Source organism: Rhincodon typus, chromosome 24 (genome assembly GCF_021869965.1).
Source record: "Rhincodon typus isolate 14 chromosome 24, sRhiTyp1.1, whole genome shotgun sequence".
Classification (NCBI taxonomy): domain Eukaryota; kingdom Metazoa; phylum Chordata; class Chondrichthyes; order Orectolobiformes; family Rhincodontidae; genus Rhincodon; species Rhincodon typus.
The window spans coordinates 46,709,711-46,734,279 of record NC_063355.1 but is presented as its reverse complement, the minus strand read 5'-3'; the positions used below and the strand labels follow the sequence as shown (position 1 = coordinate 46,734,279).

Below are 24,569 nucleotides of genomic sequence, written 5' to 3'. Positions count from 1 at the left end.
AGGAGCAGGAAGGCTGATGTTTTGGGCCTCGACCCTTCTTCAGAAATTTCAGCTTTCCTGCTCCTATGAATGCTGCTTGGCCTGCTGTGTTCATCCAGCTCTACACAGTGGTAGAATTAGAAGTAGGCCAATCAGCCCATCGAGTTTGTGTAACAAGTTGATTGTTTGTAATAAAACAATTCTGAAAATGTTTCTGGATAGAATTATTTTTCCTGCAACAATGGTGTCACACAACCCTGGAAAGCCTAAGTCCTTAATGTACCCAACAAATATCCAAAGGTGCTGAACCAGGCACAGCCACTGTACATAAAGTTGGATGGGACAAGATTGTCAATCCCAAATGTAAAAGTCTAGATACTACAGGAGTAATTTGGAAAAGATCACAAAGGTGGGCATGATGAAGAAAGCAGGGTATGTGTCTGCAATTAATCAATGGAATTGTTTATGTTGCAACAAATTATCTTACAAAGCAAGGTGGAGCAGGAAATGCTTGAATGATGAGGCTTGTATTGTGACCATGGAGGATGCTAATATTTGAAGGGCTGAGGCTTTGGAAAAATACTGGCCTGAGCACCTGTGAAAGCAGTGTTGAATAAGTTTGCCTATAGGCTGTTGAGACACATTAGTTTCCTGTTTTTCATCATTTTCTTCATTCTCTAGTAAAGCCTTTTCCAATTAGTTGTTTCTGGTAGGACAGCCCATATCCTAACATCTATCTGAGGAAAAAGATCTTCAGTTCCCTTTGTTTATTTAGTGATGTTGTCTACAGTTACCAAACTGTAAACCAGTGAAAGTAACTTATTCTGATTTATCAAAATTCTTCATTGCTTTTGAATAATTGCTGTGATCCTGAAGCAGAAACCAATTTAGGCAGCATGTATATTAAGCATATTTTGCTTTCTACCTCATTAGTCCTGAGGCATGCTTTAGTCAATCCTCAGGCTAAACATAAAATGGTTACAGCAAACAGTATAGATGCATTTAAACAGAAGCTGAATAAGCACATGGGGAAGAAAGGTTCAGAATAATACGTTGTGATGGGGTGAGATGAACGAGGATGTGAGAAGGCTCATGTGGAATATAAGCACTAGTAAAGGGTGCAGACCTGCAAAATGTTGAGCACGTTGTTAAAAATGCACATAAGATACTGGTTTTACTAACAGAGAAACAGAATACAAAATTAAGAAAACAAGGTGTAGAGCTGGATGAACACAGCAGGCCAAGCAGCATCAGAGGAGCAGGAAAGCTGACATTTCGGTTCAGGACCCTTCTTCAGTTCCTACTATCACAAAATTAAGAAAGTTGCTTAACCCTTTAAAATAATGGATGTCAAAACCTTGCAGAGGATGCAGCAGAGATTTACCAGAACTTTTTTTTTCTTTATTCATTCACAGGTTGAGGGCATCGTTGTTCAGGCAGCATTTATTGCCCATCCCCAATAGCCCAGAGGGCAGTTAAGAGTCAACCACATTGCTGTGGATCTGGAGTCACATTTAGGCCAGCAATTTCCTTCCCTAAAGGGACATTAGTGAACCAGATGGGTATTTACCACCAACAATTGACAATGGATTCATGGTCATCATTAGACTCTTTAATTCCAGATATTTATTGAATTCAATTTCCACCATTTGCCCTGGTGGGATTCAAACCCAGGTCCCCAGAACATTATCTGGGTCTCTGGGTTAACAGTCCAGCAACAATGCCACTAGGCCATCGACTCCCCTTTGCTGGAAATAATCAACAGCTAAGACACCAAATGCAAAGAGAGAAACGGAGTTACTTCTCAGATCTGTGACTTTCTGTACATTAAAGATCAAACAGCTTTTAAACAGGTAAAGAGGCAGGGAAAGGAAGGAGAGGAGGAAGTTACAAAAAGGAAAGACTGATGACAGGATGGAGGGTCAGAGACATTAAATGACAAAAAGGATATTAGTGCAATTGGCAGAAGGGGGCTGTAATGTAGCAAGGGAAAAAACAAAACATGGGTCTAGAGAAGGGGTGAATGTTCATAGCAGAATCATTCCAACAATCACTGTTCACAAAACAGTGGTTATGGTTAAAATTGTTGATCTCAATGTTGAACACAGAAGGCACAAAATTAGCATGCTGTGTCTATCTGCTGGGCTTCATTTGAGGCTGAAGATACAAAGGTCAGAGGGTCTCAGAGAGCCATGAATGGAAGCAGGAAGAAATTGGATTCAGAGATAGTAGGAACTGCAGATGCTGGAGAATCCGAGACAACAATGTGCAGGGCTGGATGAACACAGCAGGCCAAGCAGCATCATAGGAGCAGAAAGGCTAACAGCATGAGATGAAAGCTCGTTATCAGCTACCAGTATAGCTGCTACTGCGTAAATTTAAAAGGAGCTGGGCATCAAAACTGCAATTTTCAAATACGCAAAAATCATTTATTTGATTTCATCTCAGCATCCAAAGAATTTTAAGTACTACCTTTTTGAATATTCTATCAATGTTATCGAATTTTTTTGCTTCCTCTGGCAGTTGTGATCGGATGTCACCCCCTATGAAGATGCTCTCCAGATACATCCATTTTCTTTGCACCACCAACCAAACCTACAGAGGATAATTGTCAGTTACTCTCTGATGGAAAATCTACACTATAGTGACAGTCCTTGCAAAAATATCATTCTTTCAATAATATTTAGAATTGTTAGAGCTGCATTCTTTAATGATATACCATGATTCTGAGCCACAAGTTAAGTTAATTCTAGTAAAGGAAGGGATGCTGCAATGCTGCAGAACACCTATATCTGCTAGTTTAACTGCAGCCAGCTGCATGAATAGTTTCTTCTCTTACCCCGTAATATGCTTTCATTAAAATTCCAGACAGAAAAGTAAACTTCAGATCTTTAAACCAATCTTTTGAGAAAATTTCACACATCTTTAACTAGGGTATGATCTAGATTGTCAGCACCAACCTTTCATAGCATGAATTGAAATTGCAGCAAGTGCACTGAATCATCAGCAACTGCCATGCACCATGTAATATGATTTTCCCCATCAGGCCTTCACACTGTTGAAATGGAGACCCCAATGTATCACATTTCATCACAACAGGGAGAAAATGCTTTTTTTATTGATATCCACGTACAAAATATTCTACAACTGTCAAATTTATAGTTTATGCTTAGTTGAAATGGGAAATTAGCCCAAGAAAGGTTGATTTCATTAAACTTTTTAAAATATTAAGAATGTCTGATTCGGTAGAAAGTATGAAATTATTTTCAATAGTTGAGGAGTCTAAGGTTAGGGAATGTGGTCTAGAATTTAAAGGCAGATTTTTCAGAAGTGGAACTGGGAAAGAATCACACTTAAAAATATGATTTAAGTTTGGAACTCATTTAACTCTTGGCAATTGATGCTAGATGAATTTCTCATTTTAAGTCTGAGACTGATAGATTTTGTTAGCCTTCTCAAGGGCAGACAGGCAACAAATGCTGACCTAGCCAGTAAAGTCCAAATCCTCTAAATGTATAAAAGAAAGACTAAGGGAAATGGCAAAAAGGAAAGTCTATGAAATTAAGTCACAGATTAGGTTGATCTCACTAATTGGAGGAACAGGCTTGGGAACATATATTACCTCCTCTTACTCCTATTTCACATAAACACAATTTCAATATCTCAAATAAAAACAGAAAATGCTCGGAACATCAGCCTTCTGATTCTGTCAAATAGAAAGATAGAAAGAAGGACCCACAAATCTGCTTCCAGCCATGCTCTGCAGATTCATGGCATTGTCATGTGGACTTTATATCAGAGCTGGAAACCCACTGATCTAAAGTCAACCTCAATCAATAAACGTAACTGAAGCTAAATAGATGCTCCTGTGTTTTCAAAAGCCTTGTGCAACCTATAATAATTTATTATTCAGATATATCTGATTTTGGAAACAGTCGCATGCTGTAAGGTTGGGGCTAACCATTGTACTTGTTTACAGCCAGACTCATCTGCAGATTCCTTACCGCAATCACTTCACCAATTAGGGACAGATTTCTCTCCCACTCCTGCACTGTTCTCAGAAAAGGACCCACAAATCTGCTTCCAGCCATGCTCTGCAGATTCATGGCATTGTCATCGAGTATTTGAAGTATATCGTCCACCGATCCCAGAATGTAGCCTCGATCCTGAGTTCCTTTGTAGTATTTTTGCACAGTGAATTTCATTGTTTCCCAGGTATCCACAACCTCCTTGACGCCCTAGTTACAAATAGAACAGGCATACTCAGCAGTTATAAAGTCTTGCTTTCAACCATAATATGACTTTCTTCAAAACCTTTTATCACCCAGTTAGCCTACCATTTTTCAGGTGTTTACACTTCAAAACTGGTGTAAATTGTGGGGTGATTTACACATGTTAATATCATTCATTGTACATTTTGGATTTTGAACTAGTGGCATGTGGGGTTTGGTCTGTGTATATCAGGTTTAATGATTAACATGTCAGCACCTGTCAGCATCATGCAGCATTTTAAACCTTCAATTGAAAAAGAAATCATTTTGTATAAAATTTGATATACTCAAAGGGAACATGGGTCGTGCTGAGAGATCACTGGGGGTAGAATTTTATTGCCTGTTCATGGTGTGTTTAGAGATGGGAAGGGTATTTAATTAAGCAGGATGGTAACATGCCTAAACTCCACCATAATCCTCCCACCCTGCCACCTGAATTCAGTCAGCAGTGGGAAGGTGCACGGTCGATTTGTTGAAATTCTAACGTGGCCAATTAATGACTGCTGAAAGGCCTTGAGCTGTGGCTGCTGGGATTAATGCCATGGGGTTGAACATGTCAATATGCATCAGGCTCAACAGGTAAATTGTATGGCAGTTTGAAGTCTCACACACGGTCAGAGTAGAGTTGGGGTGGGGGTGTTTGGGAGTTCCCCTTCATTCAAAGACATTCAGCACCTAATCGGGAAGAACAGGGCCCACTCAGAGACAAATCCTTGCCTTGCTGTTTACATTCCCTACATACCTCTCTCAGAGGTCCCCACCTTACAAAGCTTTTCCTGCCTTTACCTACCTGTGGCCTTGGTCATTCCTTGACACAAGCCTCCAGTAGCTGCTGTTCTAAACACATGCAATGCCTCCCATTGGCAGGGCTGTTCAAAAGACCTGCTAGCCTCTGGCTAACCAGCAGGATTCCCACCTCCAATGTCTTTCAGCCTGAGAAACCTACTTAACTACACGACATATAGGCAGAGAGAGTAGGAACTGCAGATGCTAGAAGATCTGAGATAACAAGGTGTAGAGCTGGATGAACACAGCAGGCCAAGCAGCATCATAGGAGCAGGAAGGCTGACGTTTTGGGCCTAGACCCTTCATCAGACATATAGGCAGACCTTCTCACAGGAGGCAACATGGGTCTTTCACTGACTCTTCAGCCAGCAGGTGAGACCCCTGAAGACAATCCAGCCAAGGGAGGGACATCAAGGAGAGAGTATTGTAGAATGTGTAGGAGTGAGGAAATGGGATCAGGGAATACAGCTCAAATCTTCAAAAGGTAGGAATTAAGTATTAGTTTTCAAATTAGAGCTCACCTTCTCAATACCAAGTTCTTTGACGGCTGCGGTAACAATATCACCTATAACGTCGCTGTATTTGTGAAGTTGCATAGCAAACATATTCGCTAATGTAAATGTTTCAGTTTGCATCTCAAACTGTGTGTCTGTCCTTGCCATTAACGTTTTCCAGTGCCTAGAAATTAAATTGTATTTATGAGGGTTTGCGCATTGTTTGTGGAGTAGGTGGATTACATTGGAATATTCAAGCCATAATACAAAGCTCAAACAAATACAAAATATTTAAACTGATGTGGTGTACTGAAGCTAATGTGGAATACTCAAACTAATGTAGAGTAATGGGGATATACAGACACTATTTTCTGTGGCCAGGATCAAGAGTTCCAAAGGCTGTGTTGCTTGCCTGGTGCCCGGGTTAATGATATCTCATCCGGGCTGCAGAGGAATTTGGAGTGGGAGAGGAAAGATCCAGCTGTTGTGGTCTACGTAGATACCAATGAGGAAAGATTGGACAGGCTGAGTCTGTATCTGTTGGAGGTTAGAAAAATGAATGGTGACCCTATTAAAATGGTCAGAGTCATTGAATACTTTTAAGATAGAGGTAGATTCTTGATTAACAAGGGAGTCAAAGGGTATCAGGGATAGGCAGGAATTTGGAGTTGAGGCCACAATCAGATCATTTGTGATCTTATTGAATGACTGAGCAGGCTATAGGATCCAAATGTTCTACTGCTGTTATTAATTCACATGTTCATTTGTACACGAGCTAATGTGGAGCACTTGAATTAATGTGAAGTACTCAAGTTAGCATGAAGCACTATTCAAATGAATGCGAAGAACTTGAGCTAAAGTAGAGCACTGACGCTAGCATAGAGTACTCAGGTCAATGTAGATCATTCGAGCTAATGTGGAGCTTGATTTTCATGCTAATGTGGAGTGCTTGAGTTTATGAAGTCTATTTATACTTTGATTGAAGCAATCTAAAAAGATAATGTAACTAACCTCTCTCTTAATGCCTCATTTTTCAAGTCCAATAACAAAGGAATGGATTCCTTAAATTCTTTCATCTGAGATTCCAGATGGAAACCAACTGAGAGGCTGCGGACATCTTTTGGTAGTTTTCTGAAAGCTTTCAGAAACCCATCAATTCCTTCTTGAAGCAGTTGTACATTTAGATCTGCCCATAATGTTTCAGACCATTCCTCTTTAGCAGTCTACAAAATGGCAACACATTAAATGAAAGGCAAAATACAGTGGGTGTTGAAAATCTGAAATGAAAACGGGAAATGCTGGAAATACTCAATAGATCAGGCACCATCTGTGGAGAGAGAAAGAGAGTGAATGTTTCAGGCGGATCACCTTCCCATCAAAAAAGTTAAGATGGGCAGTCATCAACCTGAAATGTTAACTATGTTTCTCTCTGATAATTCCACAGGCTCTCAGGTAAGTGTAAATCGTAAACTCAGACATAATTCTCTGTCACATTGCTTCTTACCCACGGACGCAGTAATTCTCTCCACTCTTTTTTAAAAGCATATATTATTCAGGAATTTTGGTTGCTCTTTTAATACAATCCCTTAATCACCAGTTCAGTTTTTAACACCTGATTACCATTCTCTTCCAAGTTTCCAGGTTTTGTCATGTCCAACCCTGTAAAGAAATTCTGAAGCAGGCAAACATCTAAGTTATTCTCCTCCCGCTTAAATGCAGAATTACTTTTATCTTCAAATTGATTTCCAAGATTTAAAATTCCAGTATCCTTTTCCATGAGATTATGAGGCAGATTAACAGCCTCCTTTTGTGCAAATTGTTTGTTTTCTGACAAACAGAATCCTCTTTGGCTACTGTAAAGAATCTTAAGATTATATCAATAAACGATTAAAAAAATCCTGACACTTTTTTCTAATCAGTTTACAAATTCCTTTTGCTTTTCACCTTCAGTCCTAGCATGAGCTTTGCCCAATTATCCACCCGCACCAAGAGTAAGATTTCCCATTTTGAACGTACAAACAATGAACGGGATTAGGACACTCAGCCTCTCAAGCCTGCTCCAACATTCAATAAAATCATGGTTAATCTGATTACTCCATATTCCATCTATGCCCAATGACCTTTTATCCCCTTGTTTTTCAAGAATCTATCTCCCTCTGCCTTAAAACTTTACAAGGATTTTGCTTCTATTGCCTTTTGAGGAAGACTGTTCCAATGACTTATGATTCTATGACAGGGAAAAAAATTGCCTCATCACTGTCTAAAATGAGTGATACTTATTTTTAAACAGTGACTCTTAGTTCTAGATTATCCCATTGAGGAAATGTCCATTCCACATAGACCCTCTTAAGCCCTCTTAGGACTTTACGTATTTCAATTAATTTGCCTCTTACTGTTCGAACCTCCAGCAGATACAAGCTAGTGTGTTAACTCTTTCCCCTTAAGATGACCACAACCCTGCCCCTGCCAATACAGGTATTAATCTAGCAAACCTTCTCTGAATTATGTCCAATGCACTTACATCAATTCTTACGTAAGGAAACCGATATTATCCGCAGTATGTGTTCTCACTAATGCTCTGCACATCTGAAACATAACTTTATACTTTTACATTCAATTCCCCTTGCAATAAACAGTAACATTCTATTTGCTTTCCTAATTACTGACTGTCACTGCATACTAACCTTTTGTAGTTCATGCAGTACTATGACCATATACCCACGCATTTCAGAGCTATGAAATCTCACCATTTAAGTAAGTTTATTTTTCATTCTTCCTGCTAAACATAAGAACATAAGAACTAGGAGCAGGTGGAGGCCATCCGGCCCCTCGAGCCTGCCCCGCATTTAATAAGATCATGGCTGATCTTTTTGAGACTCAGCTCCACTTACCTGCCCGCTCACCTTAACCCTTAATTCCTTTACTGTTCAAAAATCTATCTCGCCCTGCCTTAAAAACAATCAGCGAGGTAGCTTCAACCGCTTCACTGGGCAGGGAATTCCACAGATTCACAACCCTTTGGGTGAAGAAGTTCCTCCTGACCTCAGTCCTACATCTGCTTCCCTTTATTTTGAGGCTATGCCCTCTAGTCCTAGTTTCACCTGCTAGTGGAAACAACCTCCCTGCCTCCACCTTATCTATTCCCTTCATAATCTTATATGTTTCGATAAGATCTCCCCTCATTCTTCCGAATTCCAATGAGTATAATCCCAGTCTACACAGTCTCTCCTCATAATCCAACCCTCTCAACTCTGGAATCAACCGAGTGAATCTCCTCTGCACCCCCTCCAGTGCTTGTATATCTCTTCTCAAGTAAGGAGGCCAAAACTGCACACAGTACTCCAGGTGTGGCCTCACCAGGACCCTATACAGCTGCAGCATAGCCTCCCTGTTTTTAAACTCCATCCCTCTAGCAATGGCAGACAAAATTCCATTTGCCTTTTTAATTACTTGTTGCACCTGAAATCCTACTTTTAGCGATTCATACACAAGGACACCCAAGTCTCTCTGCACAGCAGCGTGCTGCAGTTTTTTTACCATTTAAAACATAGTCCATTTTGCTGTTATTCCTACCAAAATGGATGACCTCACACTTATCAACATTGTACTCCATCTGCCAGACCTTTGCCCACTCACTTAGACCATCTATATCCCTCTGCACACTTTCAGCGTCTTCTGCACACTTTGCTCTTCCACTTATCTTATTGTCATCTGCAAATTTTGACAAACCACACTTAGTCCCCAACTCCAAATCATCTATGTAAATTGTAAACAATTGAGGTCCCAACACTGATCCCTGAGGCACACCACTAGCCACTGACCGCCAACCAGAAAAACACCCATTTACCCCTACTATTTGCTTTCTACTGGTCAACCAATCCTCTATCCATGCCAATACATTACCTGTAATACCGTGCAACTTTATCTTATATAGCACCCTTTGGTGTGGCACCTTGTCAAATGCCTTCTGGAAATCCAGATACACCACATCCACAGGTTCCCCATTGTCCACCATGCAAGTAACATTCTCAAAGAATCCCACCAAATTAGTTAAACATGACCTACCCTTCATGAACCCATGCTGGGTGTTCCCAATGGGACAATTAATATCCAGATGTCTTGCTATTTCTTCCTTAATGATAGATTCAAGCATTTTCCCCACTACCGAAGTTAAGCTAACTGGCCTATAGTTACCTGCTTTTTGTCTACTTCCTTTTTTAAACAGTGGCTTCACATTGGCTGTTTTCCAATCTGCGGGAACCACCCCAGAGTACAGTGAATTTTGGTAAATAATTACTAGTGCATTTGCTATTTCCCCCATCACCTCTCTTAGTACCCTGGAATGCATTTCATCAGGGCCAGGAGACTTGTCTACCTTTAGCCCCATTAGCTTGCCCAGCACCTCCTCCTTAGTGATGATAATAGTTTCTAGGTCCTCACCTGCTATAACCTTCTTGCCATTAGTTTTCGGCATGTTATTTGTGTCTTCCACTGTGAAGACCGACACGAAATAACTGTTTAACGTCTCGGCTATTTCCTCATTTCCAGTTATTAAATTGGCCTTCCCATCCTCTAAAGGACCAATGTTTACCTTCACCATTCTTTTACGATTTACATATTTATAGAAACTTTTGCTGCCTGTTTTTATATTCTGAGCTAGTTTACTCTCATAATCGATCTTACTTTTCTTTATAACTTTTTTTTGTGGCTTTCTGTTGGCCTTTAAAGATTTCCCAGTCTACTAGTTTCCCACTACTCTTTGCTTTTTTGTGTGTTTTTTTTTCAAACTGATACTTTCCTTTATTTCCTTAGACATCCATGGCTGGCTCTCTCTTTTCCTACAGTTCTTCCTTATCACTGGAATATACTTCTGCTGAGCACTGTGAAAAATCGTTTTGAAAGTCCTCCACTGTTCCTCAATTGACCCACCATAAAGTTTTTGCTCCCATTCTACCTTAGCTAACTCCTCCCTCCTTCCTTCATAGTCTCCTTTGTTTAAGCACAGGACATAGGTACTGGATTTAACCTTCTCACGCTCCATCTGTATTTTAAATTCGACCATACTGTGATCACTCCTTCCGAGAGGATCCCTAACTGTGAGATCATTAATTGTTCCTGTCTCATTACACAGGACTAGATCTAGGATAGCTTGCTCCCTCGTAGGTTCCATTACATATTGTTCAAGGAAATTATCACGGATGCATTCTATGAACCCCTTCTCAAGGCTGCCATGACCGACCTGGTTTGACCAATCGATATGTAGATTAAAATCCCCCATGATAATTGCTGTACCATTTTTACATGCATTAGCTATTTCTATGTTTATTGCCCATCCCACCACGATGTCATTATTTGGTGGCCTATAGACCACACCTATCAGTGACTTCTTCTCCCTGCTATTCCTAATTTCCACCCAAATGGATTCAACGTTTTGTTCAATAGAACCTATATCATCTCTCACTACCGCCCTGATATCATCCTTAAAAATCAGAGCAACACCACCTCCCTTACCTTCCTGTCTGTCCTACCAAACAGTTTGATACCCCTGGATATTTAACTCCCAGTCATGGCCATTCTGTAATATAAAGTTGGTAATTTTCTCACATGATATTCCATTTGCTAGATTTTTGGCGATTTACTTAATCTATTTACACTCCTTCACAGCTTTCATAGGTCCTCTTCACAACTTACTTTTTACTTATCTTTGTGTCGGCAGCAGTAGTTTTGGTTACTTTTAAGAACATGAATATTTCCTCATAACCCTGCGCTATCAGTATTGGCTGTAGCTGACTGCTTTGGTTTTAAAGCAATGGTTTCCATTCTTTCATTATTAGCTTGGAGTGCTCCTGCAATCTGGTTTAACATCCTTTGCTCAAGTTATGCTGCTATTCATAGTTTAGACAGCTTCCACTTATTTTTCAACTACTATTAATCCTTAGTTGGCAGTGTGATATTTCAAAGTCAACAGAGTAATAACAACAGAGTAATAACAACAGAATAACTTTGAAACTTTGGGCATGTTTTAAGTTGAAACATAGCAGGATTGTAAAAGGAAAAGAACTTTCAAATGACATTAAATTTCTCTTCCACGTTTTTAGTTTTAACAATGTCACTTGTCTTTTCTTGAACTACTGGAGAAGGAACATCTTGGATACAACTGGGTCATTTCCCAATTAACATGAATATCTGCAGTACTTTGACACAATTCCCGCAAGTACAATATCAGACATTAGCTCAAATTTCAAATTAAACCTGTACAACACAGCAGTCAGACAACCTCCATTACTGCCCTGTATCAGCAAATTTTTATCGAGTAAATTTTCTAGAGGGAATCCCCTTTACCTCCTAGCATCGACAACTAAGCTGAAGTAGAGAATTGGCACTGTCTACTTTCACGGAAAGGGGGGAGAATAGGGGGTAAAAAAGGAGGCAAGATTAGCTACTGAGTTCCAAATACAAGGAAATAAGGTAGTCACTGCTTATTTACAAGATTCAGAACCTGCAGTTTAAACCTTAATGAAAAAATTGTGAAGTTTTTCTACATTTCAGGAATCTGATTTTTCATGCTTATCATACATTCCCAGTTTTCTTGCCATTGTGCCTGCTGCTCAAGGCAGTAGACAATTCTGCCTTTAGCCTTCACAGGAACCAAACTAAGTTACTTCCAGCTTCCAAAAGGTATGTTTCCTTCATTTTGCTGAGTCAATGACATCCCATGATTATTCAAAGTTGCTTCCCTCAGTCTTCTCAAAATCCCTTAATCAGCTGCATGGTCACACTGGCAAATTTCTTGCCAAATGTACCACAGGTTATGTGTCTTTGACGAGACCAAGCTCGCACCAGTATTCTGCTTGCCAGCTAACAAAGAACAGCCTATTCCCTGTTACTCACAGCAGCTGGTATTCTCCCATGTTTCTCTTTGTTTTCAGGAGTTTTTCTGAGTCAAACTGTCTGAGAGTCTGCACATCTACATGTCACTAAATTATTTGCTCTGTCCTTTCTTTTCAGGTATTACACCTGGCATGTGCATTCAACCGGGGTTCCCCATCCCCATAACCACCTAGCAAAAGAGGTTTATCATAAGGTGGAGACAACAAGGTGCAGCTGCTTGGCCTGCTGTGTTCATCCAGCCCTGCACCTTGTTGTCTCGGATTCACCAGCATCTGCAGTTCCTACTATCTCTTATCATAAGGTGGATCCAGTTACACATCACTTGTTCCTGTTCCTTACTCGATTTTACCTTGAATTAGAGAAACATTATAAACAAAACCATCTTCTAACGTCCAATGTTTGGCCATAACACCATATTCAATGCTTTTCCTGATCAAGCATCAGGTAGTGCATATATCTGACAATGTGATAGCTCCTTACTTTACTGACAAAACTTTATCTCCATGCCCAGCACCATGGAGGAATTCATTAGCAAGTCAGCTGAGCAGAGCAAGAAGCCAATATGCCTTTCTTTGTGATTCCATTTCTTAAGACTTCACTGTGCTGTGACATCAGTGAATTTTTGTTATATTTCTTTGTGTGGGATGTTAGGGCATAGATACACCACCATGCTAGATACAAGGAAAGTCTTTTGAAATCGCTGGAGTTTCAGACACAACAGGTTGTCCTAAGAGACAAAGCTTGTGCAATAATCACACTCCATAGTTCCAATACAGCATGAATTATTAGACAAAGTGTGAATACATTAATTAAGCGATAAAAACATACCCGCTGTGCTTTGTAAATGTCATAGATCAATCGTAAGCCTTTAATTTCCTTCTGAAGTGACAGCAGCTCAGGGTGCATTGTAATTGACAGATCAAAAAGCTTTTCAGCATTCGCCAGTTCTTGACGGTTTCGCTCAAATTCTTCCACCTCATTTTCAAATTTTCCCAAGATCTCAAGCCCTGCATTAAACATTGAAGACACAAAAGCATCTTGAAATTGGCAGCTTTTCCTGAATGCAAACAAGAAGCAATATTTATTTACAAGGGGGAAAGGAATAAAAGAATGTGTTCATAGGATGAAATGAAGTAAACAGGAGGATGCTCATTGGAAACATAAACACTGGCATGGACTATATCTCTCCTCTCCTTCCATTAGCACTCCCTTTCTTTTGATCTGAGCACCCTCGCCACCCATTCCACTCATTTACACAGCCACATCTCCTTCTTCAGTGGCTTTCTCCAGCACCTCCGCACCCACCCCCTGTGGATTCCAGCTGAAATTCCATCCTTCATGATTCAAATCTGCCAGGATTACTGGCATCACCAAGACATAGAATGTTCCTCATACAGCTGCTCCCACTACATTCTGAGATCTATGCTCAGTGCCATGTGTCCACAAGCATACTCTCAACCATTCTCTCCATCAGCACCGCCTCACACTATCTCAAAGGTATCCTGGTCCCCATTTCCATTTCAGCCTTTGTCTCATTCGATGCTTTCACCATCTGGCATGTGAATTTTAATTTCATGTTCCCACAGCATTAGCCTGGGGTTCTGGATTACTAATCCAGTGATGTTACCACTATGTTGTTGCTACACCCTTCCACTGCCTTTGTCTCGATGCCCACTTATTTGGACAACAGTGCTCTCCCTGTTTGACGAACTCTTTCACTCATTTCCAATACTCACCCTCCACCTGGAGTCTTCCCTTTGGCGTCTTCTCTGCACTTAATCTTGTCATCGAGAACTGTCAACTTGAAATCAACTGCCTTCATTGCTTCTCCCCCCTCCCCTACTCTAACCTGTCTCCTTCTAAACTAAATGCACTCTGTTCTCTCAGGTCTAAACCTGACTCAGTTGATAAGGAGGGGTGCTGTCATTGTCTGGTGTGCAGATCCCCACTTGGCAGGGGTTGAGTACCAACTCTCAGACACTTCCTCCTATCTACACCTGGACCATGACCCCGCCACTGAACATCAAGCTGTTGTTTCCAGGATTGTCACTGACCTCATCTCCTCCGGAGATCTCCGCTCTGCAGCTTCCAACTGTATAATCCATAACTCTGCAAAGTCCACTTCTACCTCCTTCCCAAAATTCAGACAGGACTCCCTGGCAAACCCATTGTTTCAGCCTGTTCCTGCTCCACTGAATTTACTTCTTCCATTCTTGACATTACCTTTTCCCCTGTTGTCCAATTACATTTGTGATTTTTCTGACAATTTATGTTAGTCCCACAATTCCTAGTTTTCTAGCTATCCTTTTCACAATGGATCCGCAATCCTTCCACACATGCATTCCCCAATCCAGAGTGGTCTGAAGGTTCTCTGGTTTTTCCTTAAAAGAAGGCCTAATAGACCCCATCAACCACAGCCTCCTCCACCGGCTGAGCTCATTCTCACTTTGAACAATTTCTAAACTAGTTTGGAAACAATTTAAACCAGTCTGTCAGGGGATGGGACCCTACGCTGTAGTGAGACAAGAGAGAAGGTTGAGGCTGGTACAGAAGTTAAACAGACCATGTTAAATAGACAAAGCTAGCAACAGCATGGCAGAGAATGAGTAAAGACTAATAAATTAAACTGCATTAACTTCAATGTAAAAAGCCTGACAGTTAAGGCAGATTAACTCAGCGCAAGGTTGGGAACATGGGACCAGGATATCATAGCTATTACAGAAACATGGCTGAGGGATGGACAGGACTGGCAACTCAATGTTCTGGGGTATAGATGCTATAGGAAGAAAAGAAGGGGAGGCAAGATATTAGCGGGGGAAAGCATTTTTGATTAGGGAAGATGTGCACAGTAAATGACACCGATCCAGCTAGCATGGAGCCAGTTCCTAGAGTGAACAGAACCTCTGCCACTCCTGGTTATATGTATCAGCCAGGTTTCCCTGATTGGACCAGGTTAACAGCCCCAGTCAGGGATCTCATATTCTATGAGGTCCATCTGCCTGGCCTCGTTACAATCACTACAAAAATAGTAGAAGATTTTAACTCTCCAAATGTAGACTGGGACGGCCATAGTGTTAAGGGTTGGATGGGGAGGAATTTGTTAAATGTGTCAAGAAAACTTTCTCAATCAATATGTAGATAGCCCTACTAGAGATGGGGCAAAACACAACCTGCTCTTGGGAAATAAAGCACAGCAAGTGTCTGAGGTGTTACTGAGGGAGCACTTTGGGACCAGTGACCATAATTCTATTTGTTTTAAAATAGTTATAGAAAAGGATAGGCCTGGTCGACAAGTTAAAGTTCTAAATTGGGGCAAGGCCAATATTGATGTATTAGACAGGAACTTTCAAAAGTTGATTGGGGGAGGCTGTTTGCAGGATGCTTGGCAAGATGGAGGCTTTCAAAAGCAAGACCAGGGCCATCATGTTCCTGCAAGTGGGAAGGGCAAGACTGGAGCAGGAAACAATGAATGAGTAGAAATATTGAGGCTCTGCTCAAGTAAAGGAAGGAGGCATATGTCAGATCTAGACAGCTGGGAATCCCTTGAAAAGTATCAGGGGTGCAGGAGTACACTTAAGAGGAAACTCAGGAAGGTAACAGGGGATATGAGATAGCTTTGGCAGAAAAGGTTAAAGAGAATACAAAGAGATTTTACAAGTGTATATTAAGGGCAAAGGAGTAACTAGGGAGAGAATAGGGCCCCTTAAAGATCAACGAAGCCATCTAAGTGTGGAACCACAGCAGATGGATGAAATCTTAAACAAACATTGTGCATCGTATTTATTGTGGAGAAAGACAATGGAAGCTAGGAACTCAGTGAGATAAATTGTGATGTCTTAAAAACAGTCCACATTACAGAAGAGGAGGTGCTGAAGGTCTTAAATTACATAAAAGTACATAAATCCGCAGGCCTGATCAAGTATAGCCCAGGACATTGTGGGAAGCTAATGAAGAAATTGCGGGGCTTCTAGCAGAAATATTTGTATCATTGACAGCCACAGATGAGATGCTGGAAGACTGAAGGATGGTTAATGTTGTGCCATTACTTAGGAAAGGCTGCAAAGGAAAGCCTGGCAACTACAGACCAGTGAGACCAATGTCAGTAGTGGGCAAGTTGTTGGAGGGAACTCTGAGAGACAGGACCTACATGCATTTGGAAAGGCAAGGACTGGTTAGGGATAGTCAGTATGGCTTAATGCATGGGAAGTCATGGCTCACAAACTTAATTGAGTTTTTTGAAGAGATGACCAAGAACACAGATGGAGGCAGCATGGTATACATCTACATCAACTTTAGCAAGGCCTTTGACAAGGTTCTGCATGTTAGACTAGTAAGATAAGATCACATGGTATCCAGGGAAAGTTAACCAATTGGATACAAAATTGGCTTGGCAGTTGGAGTCAGAGGGTGGTAGTAGAGGATTGTTGTTCAGACTTAAGGCCTCTGACCAGCGGTGTGCCTCAAGGATTGGTGCTGGGTCACTGTTGTTGGTCATTTATATAAATGCTCTGGATGAGAATACAGACGGCATGGTTAGTACGTTTGAGCGTTACACCAAAATTGGTAGTATAGTGGATAGTGTAGAAGATTATCTAACAGTATAAAGAGTCCAAACCAAGAGGCATAGGTTTAAGGTGAAAGAGGAAAGATTTCAAAGGGATCTAAGTGGCAACATTTTCACACAGAGGGTGGCGCATATATGGAACGAGCTACCAGAGGATGTGGTAGAAACAAGTGCAATTACAACATTTAAATGACATTTGGACAGGCACATGGAGAGGAAGGTTTAGAGGAAACCTGGTTGGCATTGACAAGTTGAGCCTAAGGGCCTGTTTCTATGCTGTATGACTCTATTTCCTCCTTTACCTCCTTTAACTTGTCTTGAATTCTCCAAGTCAAAGGTGTGGCCATGTGTATCTGCATTGGTCCCAGTTACACCTGTCTCTTTGTGGATTATCATAGAATTATAGAATCCCTACAGTGTGAAAACAGGCCATTTGGCCCAACAAGTCCACACTGACCCTCGAAAGAGCATCCCACCCTATCCCTGCAACCCTGTACCTTCTCATCCACCTAGCCTACACATCTCTGGACACTACGGGCAATTTAGCATGGCTAATCCACCTAGTCTACACATCCCTGGACACTACGGGCAATTTAGCATGGCTAATCCACCTAACCTGCACATCTTTGGAGTGTGGGAGGAAACTGGAGCACCTGGACGACACCCACGCAGACACGGGGAGAATGTGAAAACTCCACACAGACAGTCACCCGAAACTAGAATTGAACCGGCTCCCTGGCACTGTGAGTTAGCAGTGTTAACGACTGAGCCAGCAACTTTTCTTCCTCTGGTCTCCAAAAACTCTTTGTTTCAGTGTATTGATGACATCATCGGTGCTGTTTCCATTCCTTTTCTGGAGTTTGAAAACTTAATCAGTTTTGTTTCCAATTTTCATCCTTCTCTCACCGTCACCTGGTCCACCTCTGATGTGTGCCTTCCCTTCTCTGACTTTACTGTTTCCATTCCAGGGAATGGGCACTGATATCTATTACAAATGCACTGACTCCCACAATTACCTCGAATACACCTCCCCACACCCTGCTTCCTGTAAGGATTCCATTCCATTCTTCCAGTTTCTTCATTTCTGTTCCACAGCAGTGTCTCTGATATGTCCTCCTTTTCCTTAAATGACAGTGGATGACAGGGCCCTCAGCCATGTAATTCTACCCTCACTCCTTCTGCTCACTCCCAGATCAATGATAGGGTTGCTCTTGTTCTTTCTAACCCACGCACTTCTGCATTCAAAGGGTTACCTTCCACAATTTCCGCAATCTCAAGCAGGATACCACCACAGCACACATCGTCACCACTCCCACTCTCTTGTCAGCATTCCACTGGGACCATTCCCTCCATGATATCCTGGTCGTTCTTCCACTAACCCTATCAGTTGCACGTTGCACCATAGCACCTTCCCATGCAATCGCAGAAGATGGAACACTTACCCATTCATCTCCTCTCTCCTCATTGTCCAAGATGCCAAACATATTGTCAAGGTGAAGCAAGCCCTAGTTGCCCTTCAGAAGGTGGCATTGAGCTGTTTTCTTGAACCATTGTAGTCTATGTGCTGCAGGTCAACCAACAATCCCCTTAGGGAGGGAATTCCAAGATTTTGAGCAGGCAACAGTGAAGAAACAGTGATATCTTTCCAAGTCAGGATGGCAAGTGACTTGGAGAGGAACTTGCAGGTGGTGGCATTCCCAGGCAACTGCTGCCCTTGTCCTTCTAGATGGAAGTGGTCATCGAGTTTGGAAGATGCTAAGGAGCCTTGGTAAATTTCATGATGTGGAGGTGCTGGTGTTGGACTGGTGTGGACAAAGTTAGAAGTCACACAAACACCAGACTATAATCCAACAGATTTATTGGATGAAATAAACCTGTTGGTCTATAACCTGGTGTCGTGTGACTTCAGACTTGATGAATTTCTGCAGTGCATCTTGTAGACTGTACACACTGCTGCTACTGAATGTCAGAACTGGATGGAGTGGATGTATTTTATGGATGTGGTTCTAATCAAATGGGCTGCTTAATCCTGGATGGTTACAAGCTTCTTGTGTGTTTTTGGAGCTGCAGTCAATGGTAATACCATTGACTGTCAAGGGGTGGTTAGATTATCTCTTATTGGAGATGGTTATTGCCTGGCAAGTGCGTGGTGTGAATGATACTAGCCACTTGTCAGCCCAAACCTGGATGTTGTCCAGATCTTGCTGCTTTTGAACATGGACTGAGGAGTTGCAAATTGCACTGAACAGTGTGCAATCATCGGCGTACATCTCCACTTCTGACCTTATGAAAGAAGGAAAGTCATTGACGAAGCTGCTGAAGATGGTTGGGCCTAGGACACTACCCTAACAAACTCTTGCAAAGATGACCAGGCACTGAGATGGATGACCTCCAACAGCCAGTTATGACTCCAAACAGTGGAGAGTATGGCCCCTGATTCCAGTTTTGCTAGGGCTCCTTGATGCCACACTGAGTCAAATGCAGCCCTGATGTCAAGTGCTGTCACTCTCACCTCGTCTCTGAAATTCAGCTCTTTTGTCCATGTTTGAACCAGGCTGTAATGAGGTTTGCTTTGTAGAATACATCTACTTCATCTGCAAGCATGTCCCTAACCTTGTCTAGTATCTTCCCACTTACATTTGTGATTTTTCTGACAATTTACATCAGTTTCACAATTCTCGGTTTTCTAGCTATCCTCTTGCTTTCATACTAACGTTTCAGTCCTAAATCTGCCACTCTGCTCCAGTGAAGCCAAGCACAAACTGCAGGAAAAGTACTTTCTAGCTATCCTCTTGCTTTCACACTAACGTTTCAGTCCTAAATCTGCCACTCTGCTCCAGTGAAGCCAAGCACAAACTGCAGGAAAAGTATTTTCTGCTTAGGCACTTTACAGCTTTCAGGATTCAACATTGAGCCGAACAACTTCACAGCATGAACATTAGCCCTTATGTTGATTATACTTCCTTCCCACACAAATGTTTTACTACTTGAAAGCAGACTCAGTCTTAGCTTTCAAAAGGATATTTACTAATTATCTGAAGAAGAATATTTTTCTGATGGAGTGGGGAAATGGAAAAGCTAAACTGCTTTTTCAAAGTCCTGGCATTAAGCTGGAGGACTGAAAATGCCTCCTGAGCTACATCCATTTGAATCATTCTGTGATTCAATAAAAAGTTACAAACATCACTGAAAATAAACGTAAATGAAATTAGCAAGACTGTGAAAACTCCCAACTTAATCCCTTTGTACAGTTAAATCTTTTGGAAAATTAACTATGTAAGAATGTTTATAGAGCATATCATTTTTGGTTTGCATTAAGGTAGTTGTTTGGTTTGGTTTGCTAACCTCTATCCAAATCTTCTCCCACCGAACTTGGGCCTTGCTGTCGGAATCTTGAAGCAAAAGCAGCAAGATTTGATGCAAATGTTTTGATTTCTTGCATGGTGGTCTGAAATCCAACAATGAAAACTATTTTAGCTAATGTTAAATTGAACAGAGAAAAATAAGCTTCACTGGGTGCAGAATCAACAGAAAGTTCATAAACGTAGAACATAGACCATAGAACTTTACAGCACAGTACAGGCCCTTCGGCCCACGATGTTGTGCCGAACTTTTACCCTAAACCTAAGGTCTATCTCGCCTCCACCCCTACCTTATACTATCATCCATATGCCTATCTAATAGTCGCTTAAAGGCCCCTAATGAGGCCGACTCCACTACGCTCTCCGGCAATGCATTCCATGCCCCTAACACCCTCTCAGTAAAGAACCTACCTCTGGTATCTCCCCTTTTTCTACCTCCACTCACTTTAAAACTATGCCCCCTCGTAATAGCTACTTTTACCCTAGGAAAAAGTCTTTGGCTATCCACTCTATCTATACCTCTGATCATAAGTATTGACGTAGTGGCATGAGCAAAAATGCAATGAAATCTGCAATAATTTTAATCCATTGTTGCTGGATGGATATACTGGGCTGTCATGGATCATAGAATCATAGATCACAGTGTGGAAGCAGGCCATTAGGCCCATTTCAGGGCTAACAGTGCTGTAGGAGCACTGTCATAATTTGGATTCAGCAGTTCATGAAATAGGTCCACCACTAGTTTTGAGTGCAGCAAAGGATAGGCAGTAAATGCCAACTCTGCTGCTCCCACCCACGGTAAAAAAAATTAAGCATTTAGTCAAATAACATCAATGAGAGAAAAAGGTAGGCACATGAAATTTGCTGGGCAGTTACAGACCAACATAGACTCAGAGGACTGAATCTAACCAGAAACTGGCCAAGTGTCACTTTTAGCAAATTTCACAGAAGGTTCCTCTCTGCAAGCCCAAGCATGTTTTCATGCATCTTCACAAACTCAAATCATTACCAATGTACCACACCCTCTGGTGCCCAGCTTAATGTATTCTCCCACTTCCTGGAGGGGCAGGAGAGAAATTTAGGGAGGGAATTACAGAGGTTAAAGAATTACTTAAACATGGATTTCACCTGCACTCACCTATCACCATCCCACCTACCTTCCCCAGCCCCATCCCTCCTCTCTTTATTTATTTCTGAGCTCCCTTCCCCCTCCCCATTTCTGAAGAAGGGTCCCAACCCAAAACATCAACTTTCCTGCTCCTCTGATGCTGCCTGGCTTTCTGTGTTCCTCCAGCTCCACACTTTGTTATCATTAACATTGGTGAAGTCTAGAATTGGAGAAGCACAGATAACTCAAGAGGGTTGTAGTCATTGAAATAGGGAAGGCCAAAGCTATACAGGAATTTCAGAATAAGGATGGGAATCTTAAAATCTTACTCCTGGATAGGAGGTCAATGTAGATCAGTAAGCACAGTAGAGATAAACAAATTGGACTCACTGTGAATTTGGACAGCAGAGATTTGGGTCAGCTCAATTTTAGAGGGTGGATGGTGGGAGGCTGACATGTTAGCTTTAGAATTTTGGAGATGACAAAGGTAAGAATAACAAACTACAGGAAACAAATGAACAGTAATATCCATTACCTTAGTGAACTTCTTCTTTACAGTGCCTAGTCTGTGGTCAATCTTATGTGCCTCATCAAACAGATTTTCCCAGATTATCTTAATTTTCTGTTGTAACTCTTTTTCTTCCTCTGTTGTCTGATGCGGAAAGACACAACAAAAAAACAAGTAAAACTTATCTTTTTTAAGTTGCCAAAATTCAGGAGAAGGCACCAATGGGCAGATCCTCTCAAAAGGTTAAGAACACAGTCTTGCACAGATCTCTATTTAGACCAATTGTAACAGATTCAGTCCATATTTTGGGATTTTCCTCAGGTCCCCATCGGGACCTCCCTCATGAGGATAATTGTCACATGCATCTTAGCCAGACCCTGTGTCTATCTCACCCAAGGCCACAAGGAGACAGTTGAAAGAAGTGATCCAAAGCAGAAACCTCTCCAATAGGCAGAGTAATGAGTGGGTCATTGGGATTTGTTTCAACTGTAACTGTGCAGACTTTCTCTTTTGGAACACCGTTTAAATGTTGACACTTGAAGGCTTAGCATTTGAACTTCCTTTTATTAATTGTGGTACAGAAGAGAGAAGAAATGATGAAAGGAGCAAAGGTTCTTGATCAGAAAATTGTGTGACTCTATTCAACGTTACATCTTCAATGGAAGTGTGTTCAGAGGCAATTCAAAATAAGTTCTGGAGAATCCCATCCTCCTAGCTTAGAAGGGCTCCATGGAATGTGCTTACATCAGATATTTATTGATGTTGATGACATCACATGAATCCCTCACTGCCACATCAAGCCTGGCAGCATCCCTGGGAGGCCAGACAACTGAGTGATCTATACCTTCCTCTTCCTGCATGTCTACTTCTTTCTTTTATTTCAGCTTCTGCTACCCCTGATCCTCTGATCAGCTATGTGAATCCATTGCCCTCCCGTATTAAAAGTTCACACTTCTATGGAAAGAAGAGAATAGCAATTTATTGTAACATGTATTTTTACAAAAAACACAGTGACAAGCTTTATAAGTCACCATACCATGGCGCCTAAACTAATGACAGAAGTTCATGAAAGACAGTGCAGTGATCACAATGCCTGACAACCTTGCAGAATTACACTGCAGGGTGCCACTCGACCAGACAAAGTACCTGGATCATAACTACAGAAGCCTAGGGCCTCTTTGCTGATAGTCCTAGTGAGCAGATGGCTTCGGCTTCAGCACTTCTGCGGAACTGTCCCAGGATATCAAACGGCAACATCCTGGTGAATCTCCTCAAAACCCCCTCCACTACAATTATAACCTTCCAATAGTGTGGAGACCAGAACTGCGCATTGTACCCCAGCTGTGACCTAACCTACATTTTATACAGTTCCAACATAATCTCAGCACAAACTGGAAAAACAGCAATTTATTTTCTGCTTTGGAACTTTGCAACCTTCTGGACTCAATATCTAGCTCAACAATTTTATGGCACCTTCTCCCAAGTCCTTATCCTAACCAGCACATCCTAGGCCTTGTCATCACATGGACTGCTACCAAAAGCAATCCATTGTCAGCCATAATGGTCCTCATTAGCAGTTACTCATTCCCCCTTTACATTCCAGTCTGCCCAACTGTTTTTCTCTCTCTCTCTCTGGGATCCATCTCTGCCCATTGTTTACTCCTTCCCCCTGCCCCCATCCCATCTTTATCATATATACCAACCTTTTCCTACCTACAATCAGTTCTAAGGAAGGCCTAAAACGTTAGATGAAACATTACCTCTGCTTTCCCTCCACAGATGCTGTGTTTTTCCAGCAATTTCTGTTTTTGTTTCTGATTTCAAGTATCCACAGTTCTTTGGCGGTCTTACCAACATGACCTTCCTGTTTTACAATCTATGCCACAACTGATAAAGGCAAGCATCCCATATGCCTTCTTAATTGCCCTATTAACCTGCTCTGCCACCTTCAGGGATCTGTGGAAAACCACCACAAAATCCCTTTGTTCCTCTGAGCTTCACAGCGTCCTGTCAGTCATTGAATATAGAAATATATTGCTGTTCCTTCATTGTCACTGGGTCAAAACACTGGAAATCCCTCCTTAATACTGCACTGTGTGTCCCTCACGCCAAAGACTGCAGCAGTTTAAAAAGGCAGCTCACCACCAACTTCTTCAGGGTCATTAGGAATGGTCCATAAATGCTGACCAAGCCTGCAATGGCCACATCTTGCGGATGAAGATACAAATGAGTAACTTGAAACATTAGAGTATGTTTTTGTTAAGACAGACTACATTTGGAGAATCTGAGATAACAAGGGGTAGAGCTGGATGAACACAGCAGGCCAAGCAGCATCAGAGGAGCAGGAAGGCTGACGTTTCGGGCCTAGACCCTTCTTCAGAAATGGGGGAAGGGAAGGGAGTTCTGAAATAAATAGGGAGAGAGGGGGAGGTGGATAGAAGATGGATAGAGGAGAAGATAGGTGGAGAGGAGACAGACAGGTCAAAGAGGCAGGGATGGAGCCAGTAGAGGTGAGTGTAGGTGGGGAGGTAGGGAGGAGATAGGTCAGTCTAGGGAGGACGGACAGGTCAAGGGGGCGGGATGAGGTTAGTAGGTAGGAGATGGGG

At 41.7% G+C, this 24,569-nt stretch overlaps 1 protein-coding gene across 1 annotated transcript in view; it reads right to left on the bottom strand.

Annotated features, from left to right (window-relative positions):
* Positions 1-24,569, bottom strand: part of dnah10 (dynein axonemal heavy chain 10) — a 218,269-nt gene that overhangs the window by 120,912 nt on the left and 72,788 nt on the right. The window contains exons 22-28 of the mRNA XM_048611770.1: positions 21,991-22,107; positions 20,331-20,433; positions 13,250-13,428; positions 6,542-6,753; positions 5,558-5,714; positions 3,984-4,217; positions 2,452-2,574 (exon numbers count right to left, since the gene is read on the bottom strand). Of these exons, the coding sequence (XP_048467727.1) occupies positions 2,452-2,574; positions 3,984-4,217; positions 5,558-5,714; positions 6,542-6,753; positions 13,250-13,428; positions 20,331-20,433; positions 21,991-22,107 (1,125 nt within the window). The remainder of the gene's footprint in view (positions 1-2,451; positions 2,575-3,983; positions 4,218-5,557; positions 5,715-6,541; positions 6,754-13,249; positions 13,429-20,330; positions 20,434-21,990; positions 22,108-24,569) is intronic.